We start from the raw sequence: 18,729 nt of genomic DNA on the forward strand, positions 1-18,729 counted from the left end.
ATACTAGGTTAATTTTTGGGCACCTCACTACAAGAAGGATATTGAGGTGCTGGAACAGACCCAGAGAAGGGCAAAAAAGCTGATGGAGGGTTTGGAGCACAAGTGTTGTGAGGAGCGGCAGAGAGATCTGGACTTGTTTGGCCTGGAGAAAAGAAGGCTGAAGGGAGACTTTCTTGCTCCCTACAACTCCCTGAATGGAGGCAGAGGATAGGTGGGAGTTGGTCCTTTCTCCCAAATAACAGGCAATAAAACAAGAAGAAATGGCCTCAAATTGCACCAGGGGAGGTTTAGGGTGAGGAAAAATTTCTTCCACAACAGGGTTTCTGAGTCCTGGAACAGGCTACTCAGGGCAGTGGTAGAGTCCCAGTCCCTGGAGAGATTTAAAAGTCATGTATCTATGATGCTGAAGGACATGATTTAGTGGTGACTAGGCCATGCTGGATTAAGAGTTGGACTCAATGATCTTAAAGGTCTCTTCAAAATCATTCTGTGATTCCCCAAACCTTATGCGTGAGACAATGCCCCAAGAAGAAAGCCTGCAGGGCTGAAACTGAGTAGGAGCTTATAAACCTTTACTGCGAACTCCATGCAGTGTTGTGTGTGCATCATGGGCTTTTTCTTCTTTAGTTCCTCTGCTATCAAGGCTCCCCCTACTCTTCACTGTCTTGAGCTTCCCAGTTTGTTGTTATTCTGGCTAATAAGGAGAGCACTGCATATAATGTGGATGGCTTGGGGTTTGTGAGGTGTGCAGTTGATGAACAGTTCAATGTAGCTCCCATGTGGGCCATGGTGTGTTTTCAGCAGTGGATTTGTGCTGTGCTGGTGGGTAGGGAAGCTGAGGCCACAGCAATGGAAGAAAGCAAGCCAGCTCTACTTCAGTGGTTGCGCCAGTAACTGGTGGCATCAGACTCACAGACTACATGTAGACCCTGCTCTACCCAGCCCCTTCATAACAGAGCACAGGGTACTGGTGAAATTGTCGTCTTTTCATTAAACCATACCTGGAACCCAGCCTTCCTCCCAAGGTCCACCCAAAAATAAAGTTTACACCTGAGGAGTCTTGGTTGTATGGAAGTTTTGGCATGCAGCGCAAAGGCAAGGCTGAATGCCACACGAGGTGCAGCAGAGTCTTCTGCTTAACACACTCATTTATTTTTTATTCTATTTCTTTCCATGTTCTTATACTTGAAAGTTTGAAAAAAAGCATGAATCATAAGCTGTGTGTTTACCTTGGCTATCTGATTTTTTGACACCATGTCATGGTGCAAGTTTTCCTTTTCACAGAATCCCAGCATATTAGGGTTGAAATGGATCTCTGGAGATCAAGGGCTGATGCAGGGTCACTCACATGTAGGAGGTTCCCACAACGTTCAGCTGGGTTTGGAATCTCTCCTCAGAAAGAGAATCCACAACCTCTTGGGGAGCAACCTGGTCCAATGTTCCATCACCCTCACAGAAAAGACCTCTATTTTTGAACAGCCTGTTCTTAGGTAGTAAAATCTTGAGGTATACACACACTCATGTACACTAAAAGCAAGAGCAGTTTCTTGTAAGAAACAATCAGCAGCTATTACATAGAGAGGTCTGCTGAGACCACAGCAAAAGTGCTGGCTCGGTGTTTATGCTGCACCCACAGCTAAAATGGATACCCTGCAAGCTTCTGTGCCAAGATAAGCACTCCTGCCATGTCCTCCAGGCTACTGTTATGTGATATTGTAATTCCCTGGGGTAAACCTCACAACATTGTAAAGAACCAACTGGTAGCAAAGTAGAAAGTATTGAAGATTAATCTCATTGATTGATTGCTTCAGTTGGAGAATTTCAGAATCTCTTTGCTGCAAGCTCCATATTTGTAGATCTGGAGTACGATCAGCTTGTTATTGTCATGAGCTTGCTGTGCTTTTCCTCTTAAATGTTTATATAACATTTATGATGGAAAATTCAATCTTTTTGTTTTGCCACTTTCCTGTTAGATGTACTCAAATGTGTCAGCTGGTAGTACCAAATTTTCTTCCACCACCCAAAAGAACTTCTAGTGCCATAACCGAAGGAATAGCATTCATGTCTTAACAGAATTGAGGTCATCACTGATGGCCCTCAGAATAACAACACAGAGGAGCATCTCCAAAGTCCTGCAGTAAATGTTAGGGAGTATTTGGAGGCCCCAGATGGTTCAGGTTCTAACAGCAGAGAGAGATTTTAGTAGACTGTAAGTAATTTCTTGTCTGTCCTTCTGCCTCGTTACCCATGCAGGTGGACTGAGGAAGGGTGATTCGTGCTGAAGGAAAATAAATAGACAAAGAGGGAAGATGTTAGATTTTAAGTCAAAAGGGTATAAGTGTACTGTTTTCTCTTCTGCTTGGTTAACAAAAAGTAGATCCTCTGATTATTTATGTGTCAGATTACAGAATCACAGAATGTTGGGGGTTAGAAGGGATCTCTGAAGATCATCTAGTCCAACCCCACTGCTAAGACAGGGTCATTCACAGAAGATTGTCCGGGATTGTAATGTACAGGTGGATTTGAAATCTCTCTAGAAAAGGAGATTCCACAATGTCTCTGGGCACTTTGGTTCAGGGTCTTGCCACCCTCACAGGAAAGATTTTTCTCATGTTAAATCACATTCTAGGGAATAGAATAGAATAGAATAGAATAGAATAGAATAGAATAGAATAGAATAGAATAGAATAGAATAGAATAGAATAGACCAGGTTGGAAGAGACCTTCAAGATCATCGCGTCCAACCTATCATCCAACACCACCTCATCAACTAACCCATGCAACCAAGCACCCTGTCAAGTCTCCTCCTGAACACCTCCAGTGAAGTGGACACACAAAGTAAGCACTGTGTGTGTGTGTATTGGTTTCAAGAGGTCAGGAATTATCTTTCATTCATGTGTGCTTCGTCAAAAATCCCTGTTTAAAGCAAGCTGTGAAGCCATTTTGGATGCTGGAGAAAGTATAAGTGTGTGAATCTTACTACAAATGAATCTCCATGGAACTGCAGTGCTTTTTTGTTTTCTTGAACTCAGGAGCATTTTGATCAAAAGATGTTTAACATAAATTTAGAAAATGGTGATTTATGAGAACCAAAAAATACCTGTTTCTTAATCGTTAGCTTGTATAAAATTGTCTTATTTTAGCTGCCAGACAAACTGGATTAAAAAAAGACCCCAAAACCCACAAACAAACCAACCACAAACCACCAAAGCAATTCTTTCCCTTAAATTATAATCAGTTCAAATAATCTCTAATAGCAAACTCCTGGCCAAGCTGTCAGCCCATGGCTTGGACGGGAGCACACTGCGATGGGTTAGGAACTGGCTGGAGGGCCGAGCCCAGAGAGTGGTGGTGAATGGTGCCACATCCAGCTGGCAGCCAGTCAGTAGTGGAGTCCCCCAGGGATCAGTGCTGGGCCCCATCCTCTTTAACATCTTTATTGATGATCTGGATGAGGGCATTGAGTCCATCATCAGTAAATTTGCTGACGACACCAAGCTGGGGGCAGGAGTTGATCTGCTGGAGGCAGAGAGGCTCTGCAGAGAGACCTCAACAGGCTGGACAGATGGGCAGAGTCCAAGGGCATGAGATTGAACACATCCAAGTGCCGGGTTCTGCACATTGGCCACAACAACCCCATGCAGTGCTACAGGCTGGGGTCAGAGTGACTGGAGAGCAGCCAGGCAGAGAGGGACCTGGGGGTGCTGGTCGATGGCAGGCTGAACATGAGCCTGCAGTGTGCCCAGGTGGCCAGGAGGGCCAATGGCTTCCTGGCCTGCATGAGGAACAGTGTGGCCAGCAGGAGCAGGGAGGTCATTCTGCCCCTGTACACTGCACTGGTTAGGCCACACCTCGAGTCCTGTGTCCAGTTCTGGGCCCTCAGTTTAGGAAGGAGGTTGACTTGCTGGAATGAGTCCAGAGAAGGGCAATGAAGTTGGTGAGGGGTTTGGAACACAAGCCCTATGAGGAGAGACTGAGGGAGCTGGGGCTGCTCAGCCTGGAGAAGAGGAGACTCAGGGGTGACCTTATTGCTCTCTACAACTACCTGAAGGGGGCTTGTAGACAGGCAGAGGTTGGTCTCTTATCCCAGGCAGCCAGTACCAGAACAAGAGGACACAGTCTCAGGCTGCGCCAGGGGAGATTTAGGCTGGAGGTCAGGAGGAAGTTCTATACAGAGAGAGTGATTGCCCATTGGAATGGGCTGCCTGGGGAGGTGGTGGAATCGCCATCACTGGAGGTGTTCAGGAGGAGACTTGACAGGGTGCTTGGTTGCATGGGTTAGTTGATTAGGTGGTGTTGGATGATAGGTTGGATGCAATGATCTTGAAGGTCTCTTCCGACCTGATCTATTCTATTCTATTCTATTCTATTCTATTCTATTCTATTCTATTCTAATCCATTGTGCTACTAAGTCTTATATAACTGAACTTTGTTCTGTGACTTTGCCTATAAGAATCATAGTGGTTTGGGTTGGAAGGCACCTTTAAAAGTCATCTAGTCCAACTCCTCCTGCAATCACTAGGGACGTCTTCAATGGCAACAGATTGCTCAGAGGCCCAGCCGACCTGATCTGTTTCCAGGGATGGGGTACGTACTACCGCTCTTGGCAACTTGGGCTAGTGTCTCAGTATCTTCACTGTAAAAAATGCCTTCCTTCTATCCAGTATAATCTCCCTCTTTTAGTTTGAAACCCTCACCTCTTGCCCTCTCACAACAGGTCTTGCTATCAAGTGTATCCCCATCTTTCATATCTGCCCCTTTAAGTGCTGAAAGGCCACAATAAGGTCTTTGTGGAGCTTTCTCTTCTCCAGCCTGAACAACCCTAACTCTCTAAGTCTGTCCCCAGAGCAGAGGGGTTCCAGGCATGTGGTAGTTTCTGTGGCCATTTATTTTATCCTGTGAGGTCCATTCTTGTGCTGTGGTCCCCATCTTTCTGTTGCCCATCATGTGATTTCTGCTAACTGGTATTTGTTCCAAGGACAGGTGGTATTTTTGCTTGGTAGTATTTATTTACTGGCATTTTTTCTCCAAGAAACATACAGATTATCACAATGTTCAGCTGCAGTCACAGCCAGCAGTAAACATCTGCTCATCATTTGCATAAGCAGGAGACATGTGGGCACAGGCTTCTTGGTGTTGCAGATCTCTTTATCTTATGGATAGCCACTGCTGACGGTTACACATCCTGCAGACTATAGAATAGCAGTGAAAAAGTTAAACGTAGCTGGGACTCGGGGAACTGAATGTGGAAGAGGCTAGGTTCAAGCCATCACATTTCATCAAGTTTTGGACTGAATCCCTAATGGGATTCTTGGTGAGACAATCATTCATTTATCAAATGTGCCTCCGCTTGTAATCAATGTTTTTATTTATTTAACTAACACCTTCCTTCTCAGGAAGATGTTTTAAAGTCAATACAGCTCAAATGAAGTGCTTAAGACGCAGGACAAGCTGCAGCGTGTCCTAGAAATGTGTAGCTTGAGTTATGTTCTGGGTGTCAAATGGAAATGTGTTGTGGTGCCTTGAAACTAACCTGCACCTGAAATGTCACAGGGTTTTGCAGTCCAATAAATTAGCAAAGAGCTTTTCAAACTACCACTCTTTGTATGTAAACTAGTTGTGAAGGAAGGAACATTTATTGATTTTTTTCAGTAGTTTTACCACTATCCAAAGCAAATTAGATGTCTCACAATGCCTTTTCTCTGACCTAACTTACAGCATGAAAATAAATGTTTGAGTGGTTTATTTACAAAGAAACTAAGAAATTTCTTGTGGACCTTTAGATTTCCTGATTTGCAGAGCTATTAAAGATGTTTTTTACTGACTTTCATTTTCCCAATATCCAATCTAAACTTCTCCTGGTGCAATTTCAGACTATTTAATCTCATTCTATCACTTGCTGCTAGGGAGAAGAGACTGACTCCCACCTCATTACAACCTGCTTTCAGGTAGTTGTAGAGAGCAATGAGGTCTCCCCTCAGCCTCCTCTTCTCCAGACTAAACAATCCCCGTTCCCTCAGAATCTCCTCATTAGACTTGTTCTCTAGACCCTTCACCAGCTTTCCAGCCCTTCTCATGACACAGTGCAGCACCTCAATGTCTTTCTTGTGGTGAGGGGCCCAAAACTGAACCACAGTGTTTGTAATGTGGCCTCACCAGTACCAAGTACAGAGGCACAATCACTTTCCTACTCCTGTTGGCCACGCTATTCCTGATATAGGCCAAGATGCTGTTGCCCTTCTTGGCCACCTGAACACACTGCTGGCTCATGTTCAGACATCTGTCAACCCACACCCTCAGATCCTTTTCTGCTGGGCAACTTTCCAGCCACTCTGCCCCAAGCCTGTAGGTTTGCATGGGGTTGTTGTGACCCAAGTGCAGCACCTGGCCTTGTTAAACCTCATACCACTGACCTCAGCCCTTTAATCCAGCCTGTCCAGATCCCCTTGAAGAGCCTTCCTACTTTCAAGCAGATCAACTATCCCACCTAATTTAGTGTCATCTGCAAGCTTACTGAGGGTGCACTTAATTCCCTCATCCAGATCATTTATAAAGATACTAAAGAGACCTGAGCCCAGTACTGAGCCCTGGGGAGCCCCGTTAGTGACTGGTCCCTGGTTGGATTTGACTCCATTCACCATCACTCCTTCAGCCTGACCATCCAGCCAGTTCTGAATCCAATGAAGCGTCCATCCATCCTCACCACATGCAGCCAGTGTCTCCAAGAGGATGCTGTGGAAAACAGTGTCAAAGGCTTTACTAAAAGTCCAGATAAACAACATCCACAGCCTTTCCCTCACACACTAAGCAGGTCAGCTTGTCACAGGAGATCAAGTTCATCAAGCAGGACTTGCCCTTCATGAACCTGTGCTGATGGGGCTTAATAATCCAACAGACATTTTCCTTAGTCCTCCTTTTGTTGCTAAAAAAATTGTAGAAGGATTTCCTGTTCTCTTTAACAACTGAAGCCAAATTAATTCACATGGGCACAGCCTGTTCCTGCACTATTAAGAAATCCCTCTTGAGCAGTGTCCATCCTTTGTGGACTTCTTGGCCCCTCGGAGCTGCCTCCTTATCTCTGAAACAGGTCAAAGTCTGCCCACTGGAAGTTCTGCTAACCCCCTCTTCTCCAGCAACTGAGAACTCACTCATATTGCAGTATCACAGTATCACCAAGGTTGGAAGAGACCTCAAAGATCATCGAGTCCAACCTGTCACCACAGACCTCATGACTATTGTGATCACAATGCTTAAGACAGCCCCTAAATATTACATCACCCACAAGTCCTTCTCTGTTTGCAAACAGCAGGTCCAGCAGGGCACCTTCTGTAGTTGGCTACACCACCAGCTGTGTCAGGAAGGTGTCCTCTACAGACTCTAGGAATCTTTTTTGGCAACACAGTGGCTTCAAACTGGAAGAAGCTGGATTTAGATTAGGCATTAGGATGAAATTCTTCCCTGTGGGGATGGTGACGTACTGAACAGGTTGGCCAGAGAAGTTGTGGAAATCCGAGCCTGGAAGCACTCCAAGACAGGTTGTATGGGGCCTTGAGCAACCTAGTCTGGTAGGAAGTGTCCTTGCCCATGCCTTGGGGCTTGGAACCAGATGATCTTCAAGGTCTCTTCCAACCCAAACCATTCTATGGTAATCACAGTAGTGTGTATCTGACCTTCCTGAAACCTTTGATGTACTGTGCAAAGGCACTGTACTTACAATCCCAAATGTATTACAGAAATGATGTTCGGTACTCTGAATTAGGATGGTGATTCTGTGGTTTGCATTTCAAATGCATGGGGTTTTTTCAGGCTCTGGATTTGACTATTAAGCTTTGCATGTATTAACAGTTTTGATGCTGCTAAGCATTACATGGTGATTTCAGGTATCTGTCATCATTGTCAAAAGCCATGTTGCACATTTGGTACATAAAAACATGCAGTGCATTGCTTTAAATGAGAGAAAGGTCACTGAGCCATGTGGCCCTGTAGTAGCTGTCTGTCTCTACTGACTGAGTCATAAGAAACAAAGATTTTTGGATTAGCTCTAAAGCTGATAAATGGATCAGAGGATGAAGTTGGGTGAATAACTCCAATATTACAAATACTGTCACTTCTGGTGTGTTGTTTGTAAGCAGACAGAATGAGAGCTCTGTTACTCCATATAGATTGTTTAATAAATTGTATTTATGGTTTATTGTGTGTCATGAGATGACTGGATTCTAGCTAGTTTCAGTCTGATTTATTTTACTAGATTCATCTTGGATCTGTGATGCTTAAATTCTGCCTCACAAAGCACAGGTCTACTTGAGCAAAACCCAAGAGGCAAAATTAATCCTCTTTATTCCTAGTATCCAAGGATTGCTTCTGCAAAGTGATCCCAGTAAAAGATGTTAGGAGTCTGTTCTGTACACTAAATATTACCAGCCTGTCAAAATTGCCAGCAAAGCTTCACCTCAGATAACCTTCAGAGAACTGTTTCTTTAAGTCTTTCTTAAGTCTAAATGTCTCAGTTCTTGCTTTAAGACTTTGCACTGTCAACATATTTCTGATATTCAGTCCTTTTTCTCAGGAATTGATGTTTATAACTTCCCTTTTGCACCAGCAGCCACCACAGCCTGGGCATCCAGCACAGGTCCAGACGCTTCTGCAGGATCTCCACTCGCATGGACATTCATTCCATGCCTCTCCTTGACAGCTATAGTCTCATCTACAATCTTCTTCACTGTATCCTGATGCAACTGAACCCCTTGCATTATTTCACTGGAAGTTATCTCCTGAGATGTTGTCATGTCTATTCTCTCAAAATATTATCTTTCCAAAGACTCAGACAGGTGGACTGTTCTACTGGGCTCTTGTGCTTGCTGAGTTGTTTCATGTTTGGTCAAGGCTTCATCCCTTGTCTTGATTCCCTCAGTCCCAGGCTCCCAAGGGAGCTGTCTGTATTTCTCTTGTAATTCTGCCAGTTCAGTCACACTACAGGGTATCTCCCTAGCCATGACCTCCAGCAAGTCCTCATTGCTCCCATCATACTGGAGTTCAGTTTTAATAACTGGACAAAGCTGAGGAGTAATGTAATGGGAGTCACCATTTTCCCCTTGCCTCCCATGCAGTAGGTGTGGGTGGAAGGCACAGCCCCCAGAGGTGTGCAGAGTGTCCTGTGCACACCCACCCTTCAGTGGGGCTCTATGAGCCAACCAAGACCCTCAGGGTCTCACAACTGCTTAGCATCCAGTGGGCTGCTAAGTGAACGGTCACAGTCACTAAGAGGCACAGTATGATTGGTCTCCTCAGGGTACCTATGTTAAAGCTGAACTTGGTCCCTTCTTAGAAAGGTAACCCCTAGCTGTGCTGAAGAAGGGAATTTTGGCCACAGCACTGGACTACAACTCTAATGGAATTTATAATGGAAATTCACAGCAGGCCAAGCCTTTTGTATGAACTGTTTGGAAACAGCAGCACAGTAAGGGGAATGATCCAGATCTTCCCCCAAACCAGAAGAGAGAAATCAGCCGTATTTGGATTTGAATTTGTGTTTTTAGGGCATTCCCCACCTAACTGCATTGCTGAGTGTCATGGTGAGCAGTGGGCAGGGTCTTGGCAGAGAAAACTTAGCAGAGAGCTATTAGACTTTTCAGGCCATCAGCACACTTTTCATCTGTGGCAAATTCTGTTTCTAGTTCCTGCAGTGCACCCTTGCCTAGTGCCTTGTTAACCAAAGAACTTGATCAATTGGATCCTTCACTGCTAACCCTCTTTTTTTAACCTCCCCTGCAATGTAACATTGCAGTTGCAACTGCAGTTAAGATAGAAAGAATGCTTTTATTTCAGCATCTTTCCTTTCTTCTTTTAACCCTGAACTTCTGAACAGCAATCCCTCTGCATAGATTCATTACTTTTAGAATTAAGCCAATCACTGGTTTTATTTTTCAGAAGTATAGCCACAGAAATGGCTGTTTCAAAGAGCTTCAAAAATTCACAATTAACTGTGAGCAGCACTGAAAGGATTCTGAGACTGCAGAGAAGGAGGAGTTTGAGACTGAGAGAAGGGAAATCCTGTCTGGATTTGTGAACAAGGGGAGAGCAGTAGATGTCATTTACCTCTGCTTTGGGGAGACTCTCAACACGAACTCCTACCACATTCTTATATCCAAGTTACCTTCTGGGTGCCTTTAAGAATGGTTGGATGCTGAGCCTTGGAGGATAGTAGTTACTAGGTGTGCAGGAGTTTATCTCAGGACTCATGTTGAGTCAGTGACCCAAAGGAAGTAACAATATTTTCTCATTAGCTATACAGGGCGACCTTTAGGATGTTGAGACACTGGTAAATGCAAAGTGGTGCTGAGCAAATATTGCTTGGGAAGGTCTAGTTTGGAGACACACTGCTGGGTACTTAAAACCAGGTGTGTCTGCATGGCGTCTCAGCTTCTGTTCTTTCACTCTATCAGAGTGCAAAGATACAAGAGTGAAGACTTGAAAAGGAAACAGATTATTTTTTATTGTCTGATATGACATAAGTAAACATTTTGCAATAAAAATATCTCAGTCCCCTAGCAGCTGTTATTTCCCCAAGCACCTCTGTTGTGATTTCATTTTTCCTTAATAGCTGTTGTTTCAAACTTCACTTCTTGTAGGCTTCATTTTTATGAGGACACGTTAGCTTTTCAATGGTGCTTTAGGGAAGGAAAAAGATGAAGTCTTTGAAGGTAGAGCTGAATGACAGAATATTAGGAAAGACTGCTTTCTACTAATAACTCTGCACATTTTACTATTTGGGGGCAGGGGGAATTGTTGTCTTTTAACACGAGCAGGTAGTGGCCATTCCGTGTGAGTAATGCTTTGGCCCTGGTGTTGTTCTAGCATTAAACTCCAACCACTATTTTCTCCTGATGTGCATCTGTTGTCTTGCAAAGCCATCCACCTGTGGTAGCTTTGCTCCAGAGCCATTGCACCGAGTCTGTTACCCATTGAGAACATACTTTTGATTTAATTGTGAGTTTATTGTGTGACAGATGCACATAAGTAGGGATCATGAAAAGCATTTGAGTGTGGGTGCATAAGAGAGCACTCAGTGAATTTATTCAGCTGTACACTCTTTCTTGGGTCCTGCTGTCACCAGCTCTCTAGAAGGTGTTTGCAGAAGATAAATCAATGGTGTTCCATTCTCTAACAAAATTCCAGTGTACTTGGATGATGAAAAGAAAATGCCTCAAATCATCCTTCAGCCTTTTTTCAGTATCTGTTTCCAAAGAATGGTCAGAAAAATAGTAGATTGTGAAATGCAGTTTGGGTCTTCATTTGCAAAGTGGTCTCTTAATGAACATTTCGAATTCCTAGGATCTTTCCCAAAGGAAAGCTGTAGGAGCTGTTTAGGTATACTGTATGCAAAATTGCTTTCCCTTGTATTCTGCCTACTGAGGCCACATCTGGAGTACTGAGTCCTTTGTGGTCCTCCCATGTGGCCCATTCTCTCTTCCATTGCTTATAGAGTCTCCTTTTTGGTCCAACTAAGTCCAGGAGCACCTTGTTCAGCCATGCTGGCCTCTTGGCACTCTTGCCTGCCTTCTTCCTTCTGGGAATGCACTGCTCCTGGGCTTGGAGGAGAAAGTCCTTGAATACTGACCAACTTTCTTGGACCCCTCTTCCCTCCAGATCCCTGAAGAGGATGAAGTCTGCTCTCTTGAAATCCAGAGTAGTGAGTTTGCTTCACACCTTCTTTGATGCCTTAAGGATATTAGAATTATAGAATCATAGAATTGTCAGGGTTGGAAGGGACCTCAAGGATCATCTAGTTCCAGCCCCCCTGCCATGGGCAGGGACACCTCACACTAGATCAGGTTGCTCAGAGCCACATCCAGCCTGGACTTAAAAACTTCCAGGGATGGAGCTTCTACCACCTCCCTGGGCAACCTGTTCCAGCGTCTCACCACCCTCATGGTGAAGAACTTCTTCTTAACATCCAATCTGAATCTACCCACTTCTAGTTTTGCTCCATTCTCCCTAGTCCTATCACTACCCAACCTAAAAAGTCTCTCACCAGTTTTCTTATAGGCCCCCTTCAGACACTGTAAGGCCACAATTAGGTCTCCTCAGAGCCTTCTCGACTCTGTCGTTTCATGGCCACTACAGCCAAGGCTGCCCTTAAGTTTTACGTCACTCACCAGCCCCTCCTTCTTGGTAAGGACAGGATCCAGCATAGCACCTTTTCTTCTGGTTCCCTTTGCCACGTGGGGGAGGAAATTGTCATCCATGCATTTCAGGAATATGTTAGATTGCTGGTGCCCTGCCACTTAGTCTTTTTGATCAGGTGGCCTGTAGCAGACCCCCAGTATAATGTCACTATCCCTTGCCTTCCCTTTAACTGTCACCCATAAGCCCTCTGTTGCATCTTCTACCCCCAGGTGGAGCTCCATGGACTCCAATTAGTCTTTTGTGTAGAGGGCCATGCCTCCTCCCCTCCTCTCCTGCCTATCTTTCCTAGAGAGCTTATACCTATCTAATCCCCCACTCCAGTCATGGGAGCCAGCCCACCATGTCTCAATAATGCCAATGACATAAATGTTAATGTTTATAAAGGTTTAAAGAAGTTGCAAAAGGGAAATACAGTGCAACTGTCTGACTGCAGATACAAATTGTTTTGGCAGTGTTTTCTCAGCACATACCTTTTCTTTCTTGACAACTTTTGGGTGTATTGAAAGAGGAGGAGGGAGAAAAGGAACAATTAATGCACTGTATGTACCAACCAAAACCCCCAGTCTGTAGGTGTAATACTGAAGAAGAACTTGTTTTATCACAGTATAACTTAGGTTGGAAGAGACCTCGAGGATTATCGAGTCCAACCTATAAACACAGACCTCAGGATAAGACCATGGCACCAAGTGCCACGTCCAGTCTCCTCTTGAACACCTCCAGGGATGGTGACTCCACCACCTCCCTGGGCAGCCCGTTCAAATGACGAACTACTTGCTCGGTGAAGAACTTTCTCCTCACCTCGAGTCTAAACCTCCCCTGGCGCAGCTTGAGACTGTGTCCCCTTGTTCTGGTGCTGGTTGCCTGGGAGAAGAGACCAACTTCTTCCCGGCTACAACCACCTTAAACTGAGGAGCCCAGAACTGGACACAGGACTCAAGGTGCGGCCTAACCAATGCAGAGTACAGGGGCACTATGACCTCCCTGCTCCTGCTGGCCACACTATTCCTAATGCAGGCCAGGATGCTATTGGCCCTCCTGGCCACCTGGGCACACTGCTGGCTCATATTCAGGTGGCTGTCGATCAGCACACCCAGGTCCCTCTCTGTTTGGGAGCTCTCCAGCCACTCTGACCCCAGCCTGTAGCTCTGCATGGGGTTGCCGTGGCCAAAGTGCAGCACTCAGCACTTGGACTTGTTGAATGCCATCCCATTGGATTCTGCCCATCTGTCCAGTCGGTCGAGGTCCCTCTGCAGAGCCTTTCCACCCTCTAACTGACTAACATCTGCTCCTAACTTTGTGTCATCTGCAAACTTGCTGATGACTGACTCGACCCCCTCATCCAGATCATCAATGAAGATGTTAAAGAGGATGGGGCCCAGCACTGATCCGTGGGTGACGCCACTGGTTTTAGTTCCAACTCTCTTTTTTTGATATGGATTGCATTTGTTCATTTGTATTGCATTTTGAAAGGCTTGTGCCCTATAATGGGTACTTCCTGGTTGTTCTTTTTTCTTAAAAGCCATATCTATATCTTTATCTATATCATCTATATCATCTATATCTCTATCTATCTATCTATCTATCTATATATTTAGGTCTTTGAATCTTTTGGAATTTCTGCACAGTTTAACTTTGCATCTGTTTATGGGGTGATTTGAAATTCCTCTGTTATAGAGCAATAAATTTAAACTATATCTTAATGTTCTGGGATTGTTTGTTTCCTGAAAGAAATAAGCTGCTTCCTCTTCAAATCTTACTAGGACAGCAGCTGCAGATGAGAACAAGCTTTCATATTTAATACATTCTATTAACTTCACACATAAAAACACACAGGCACTCACTCGCACACCCTGGTGTCACATTATAGGTGAACAGACCCTAATTAAAAGCAGGCACCATCTGCCAGTGTTGGACAGCAGGGTGGCACTCCAGAGCCATCCTGATTCCTTGGACTGAGATGTAGTGTTTATGAGTTCCAAGAGAAAATATGCTGCTTGGCTGGTGGAGCCTGCATTAGGGACTGGGCAGCACCATCTAATGGTAGCGCTGCTGGCAGTTCATCTTCCCTCTTCTTCCTCCCCACTCCATGGTCTCTTCCTCGAATATTTTTGTTTTTCAATGTCATCTTTGGAGCTTTTAATCATGTTTCACACCATTTGTATCTCATGTTTCAGAATTATACCAGATTGAAAATGATTTTTAAAACATTTCACTATTTGTGGTGTTTGCAGCAGCCTTTTTTCCCTTCCAGTGCCACATGTAGGGTTTTACATTCTGTGGTAAAGATGATATGATGTGGTGGTAGAGAAGTGGGACATAATCAAGCAGCATCAGTTTACTGCCATTTCTCCTGCCCCTCCCAAGCACATGTCTAATGAAAGTTATCTACTGCTTAGAATGAAAATTGTATTTCATAGTATCACAGTATCAATCAGGGTTGGAAGGGACCACAAGGATCATCTAGTTCCAACCCCCCTGCCATGTGCAGGGACACCCCACACTAGATCAGGCTGGCCAGAGCCTCATCCAGCCTGGTCTTAAACACCCCCAGGGATGGGGCCTCAACCACCTCCCTGGACAACCCATTCCAGGGCTTCACCACTCTCATGGGGAAGAACCTCCTCCTCACATCTAGCCTGAATCTCCCCACCTCCAGCTTCATTCCATTCCCCCTAGTCCTATCACTACCTGAGATCCTGAGAAGTCCTTCCCCAGCCTTCCTGTAGGCCCCCTTCAGATACTGGAAGGCCACAATGAGGTCACCTCGGAGCCTTCTCTTCTCCAGACTGAACAGCCCCAACTCCTTCAGTCTGTCCTCATAGGAGAGGTGCTCCAGCCCTCTGATCATCCTTGTGGCCCTTCTCTGGACACCTTCCAGCACCTCCAGATCCCTCTTGTAATAGGGGCTCCAGAACTGGACACAGTACTCCAGGTGGGGTCTCACCAGAGCTGAGTAGAGGGGGAGGATCACCTCCCTCGACCTGCTAGCCACACTTCTCCTGATGCAGCCCAGGATCTGATTGGCTTTGCGGGCTGCAAGTGCACATTGAGAGCTCATGTTGAGCTTTTTGTCCACCAGCACCCCCAAGTCTCTCTCCTCAGGGCTGCTTTCCAGCCAGTCCCTGCCCAGCCTGGATTTGTGCCTGGCATTGCCTCGACCCAGATCAGGACCCTGCACTTGCTCTTGTTGAACCTCATGAGGTTGGCTTGTGCCCACCTCTCCAGCCTGTCAAGGTCCCTCTGGATGGCCTCCCTTCCCTCCAGCGTGTCTGCTGCACCACACAGCTTGGTGTCATCAGCAAACTTGCTGAGGGTGCACTCAATGTCACTGTCCATGGCACCACAAAGATGTTGAACAAGACAGGTCCCAGGACTGATCCCTGAGGGACTCCGCTTGTCCCTGGCCTCCACTGGGACATGGAGCCATTGACAGCTGCTCTTTGGGTGCGGCCATCAAGCCAGTTCCTTATCCATCTAGTGGTCCACCCATCAAACCCATGTGTCACCAGTTTGGAGACCAGGATGTGGTGTGGGACAGTGTTGAAGGCTTTGCTCAGGTCCAGGTATTTTACTATTGGAGTTTGCCCTATTTTTTTATTAAGCAGTACACTACAAACTGTATAAAAGTTCTTCACTGGGTTGAAAAGAGATAATGGGAGATAGCTGCAGCTTTGGCTCTAACTTTCTGAAAGCAGAGAACATGACCACTTCCTGCCTCAAAGATCGTGTCCTGTTACTGCTTCATAATTGGGAAATGGATATGGAGGCGTTGGGCTGAGAGTGAAATATACTTTGCCAGGAGAGAAGAGGGGTGATGGGGAAGGAGCCCTTATCTGGTGGTTGGTCCATCAGTTTGCTGGATTACTAATTCAGAACAAGATCTGAAAGGCAAGGTCCTGGAGGGAGTCCACAGAAAGGCAGCAAAGCTGGTGAAGGGTCTGGAGAACAAGTCTTGTTAGGAGTAGTTGAGGGAACTGGGATTGTTTAGTCTGGAGAAGAGTAGGCTGAGGAGGGACCTTGTTGCTCTCTACAACTCCCTGAAAGGAGGTTGGAACAAGGTGAATGTCAGTCTCTTCTCCCAAGTAACAAGTGATAGGACAGGAGGAAATGGACTCGAGTTGTGCCAGGGGTGTTTTAGGTTGGACCTTAGAAGAAACTTCCAACCAAAAGGATTATCAAACACTGGAATAGGCTCCCCAGGGAAGTGGCTGAGTGCCCAAGCCTGGAGGTGTTTACAAGATGCAGAGATGTGGTGCCGTGGGGTGTGGTTTAGCACCAGACTTGTTAGATAGTGATGGGACTCAATGATTGTAAAATGTCTCTTCCAACAGAAATCATTCTGTGGTTCTATGAATGCAACAATCTCTGTGTAAAACTGGGTAGAATATAGGTGTGTGTATTTACTGGTTTAAATCCTCGTGTTTTGAAGGTGTTGAAATGTCATAAACTGTGACACATCTATGAATACACGTTTTATTGTTTGTGTTTAGAATGTATGCCATCAGAAGGATAAGAGATGCCTTCAGAGAAAACAAGAATATAAAGGATTCTGAAAAAATAGAAGAACTAGTGAATAAAGCCAAAGCAAACCTAGAGATTATTCATCGGCAGGTATGTTTCTTTCTCATTTCAGTCAAGAGTTCTGCTCTCCTCAGTTAACTTTCTTGTGCCACTGAAGATGGAAAAATAGCTCCTTGGTCAAAACCATCTCACCATCTCTGGTTGAACACTAGTTTTTGTATGGCTGAGTTTGAGAGAGTGGGAAACTTTCATTTATCCGTGATGGTTGCAATTGGGCATTTAGGGATGTTTGTTCCACTAACCGGAGCAGGTCTTGCTGTCAAAAGTTTCTTGTTTCTGCTTTGTGGATGTGTTTGTGGGATGCTGAAATTAGGAAGCTGCTTTGTAGTACCTTAATGTTCAGGATTTCCTTACTTGAAGTGGGTAGAATTTGATGCTCGCTGGTTCTGTGAGCCTAATGAAAAAAAGCAGGTCTAAGTCAAGTGGTGGATAAGTCTGCCTAAACCAAAAGCTTTGCAGCTTTTCTTGAGACAAAAAATTGCATCTACTGACTCTGAGCCATAATGGAACTCCTGTGTCAAAGCAATACCTTGGTACTGTAGACTCTATAGATGCATGACAGGGCAGATTCTTTTCCTTCTATGCTGTACATCTTGTCTTGCACCTTTTATGAAGTTTTCTTTCAGCCTAAAGATTGTCCTTCAGCATCAGATAGAACTTTCAGCTGCCTTGAAAAGAGCAGCAAGAGCAGGCAGGCTTAGCAAGCTTTAACTGACTCACACTGTCCTTTGTAAAGGATGAGCTAGGCTTGAGGACATTTTGCATTTGTGGGTTGCTAGTGAACATTTTAATCAGTCATAAACATGTATCTATGTGTACACCAGTATCTGTAACAGGCCTTTACATGAACAATACCAGAATCATAGAATGGCAGGCAGTAGCTCACTGTTTCATATGAACATGTATCAGCCTGTGTTTAGCACTGGTAAAAATGTTGTGCATGTAATTCTTCAGTCAAAAAAATGACAGCAATAAAGGTTAGACAAGATCTGTTATTTTCTCTTAGCATGGATTCTGCTTTTTTCATCCCACCAGCAGAACCATTTTAATCTGCCAACTTTCATTTTTCACATCTTGCCACTCTGTGGTAATGGTAAAGAAATTTCACAAGAAATCTTTCTTGACTTGAGATTGAGAGAGCTCACTGAGAGCCACATTTTGCTCTACCACATAATACATAAATCTGATACATAAAACTGTTTTATACATAGCTGTAAACTTTTCAGCCAGGAAGATGTTCAGAAGCAAAGAGCATGCAGGGTTCTACTTCCCTGAAATAGCACTGTGTTTATTGCCAGACTCTGAAAATCTCTCTACATGTTTCACTTTTTCAAACATAAGAAACTAGTATTTCATACATATTACTACATCTTAATATATTAAAATATCTTAATATATCAAATTCTTGACAAGCAAATGGCATTAAGTACCTATCTTTTGCACTTGCTGGTTTGAGGGTATCTCTGTTCAAGTGTTAGGGCTGGGTCAGCTACTAGACGAGTGGCAGATGCTCTCTATGAACCACTTTCCGTTCCCAAAGGGAAAAGAAAAGGAAGAAGGGAGAGAGACTGATGTGTTAGGAAAGAAAACTGAACCAGCTTGAATGGAAATAAGAACAATAAAATGGAACAGATCCAAAGAAATGCAAACCAATATCCAATCCCTTATGGCAGTGATGTCACCATCACCACTGATGCCAGGGGCAAACACTGGGGAAGTCCCAGACTGTTTTCAGCAGCAGATGGGAACTGAATTCAGGAGCTGGATTTTGGAACTGGATTCAGGAACACATGGATCAGGATCAAAGGCAGAATGGACAGAGTCCTCATTAGACATTGATGAAGTTATACCCTGGTGATCCCTCAGCTTTATCCTGAAGATGATAGCCATAAGATGGAATCCCTTGTTGGTTAGTTTAGGGTCACCTTCTCCCTGCAGGTGCCACCTCTGACTTCCTGCACC

General features: G+C 44.7%; 1 protein-coding gene across 2 annotated transcripts in view; it reads left to right on the forward strand.

Annotated features, from left to right (window-relative positions):
- LYRM4 (LYR motif containing 4) overlaps positions 1-18,729 on the forward strand; it is an 82,973-nt gene that overhangs the window by 1,306 nt on the left and 62,938 nt on the right. For both annotated transcript variants that reach the window (XR_010990422.1, XM_068163007.1), the window contains exon 2: positions 16,677-16,797. Coding sequence is in view for 1 of the 2 variants with exons in the window: in XM_068163007.1 (XP_068019108.1) it covers positions 16,677-16,797 (121 nt within the window). In the remaining variant the exon portion in view is untranslated. The remainder of the gene's footprint in view (positions 1-16,676; positions 16,798-18,729) is intronic.

This window comes from Melanerpes formicivorus, unplaced genomic scaffold (genome assembly GCF_026170545.1).
Source record: "Melanerpes formicivorus ecotype bairdi unplaced genomic scaffold, bMelFor1.0.p_v2 SCAF_69, whole genome shotgun sequence".
Lineage (NCBI taxonomy): Eukaryota > Metazoa > Chordata > Aves > Piciformes > Picidae > Melanerpes > Melanerpes formicivorus.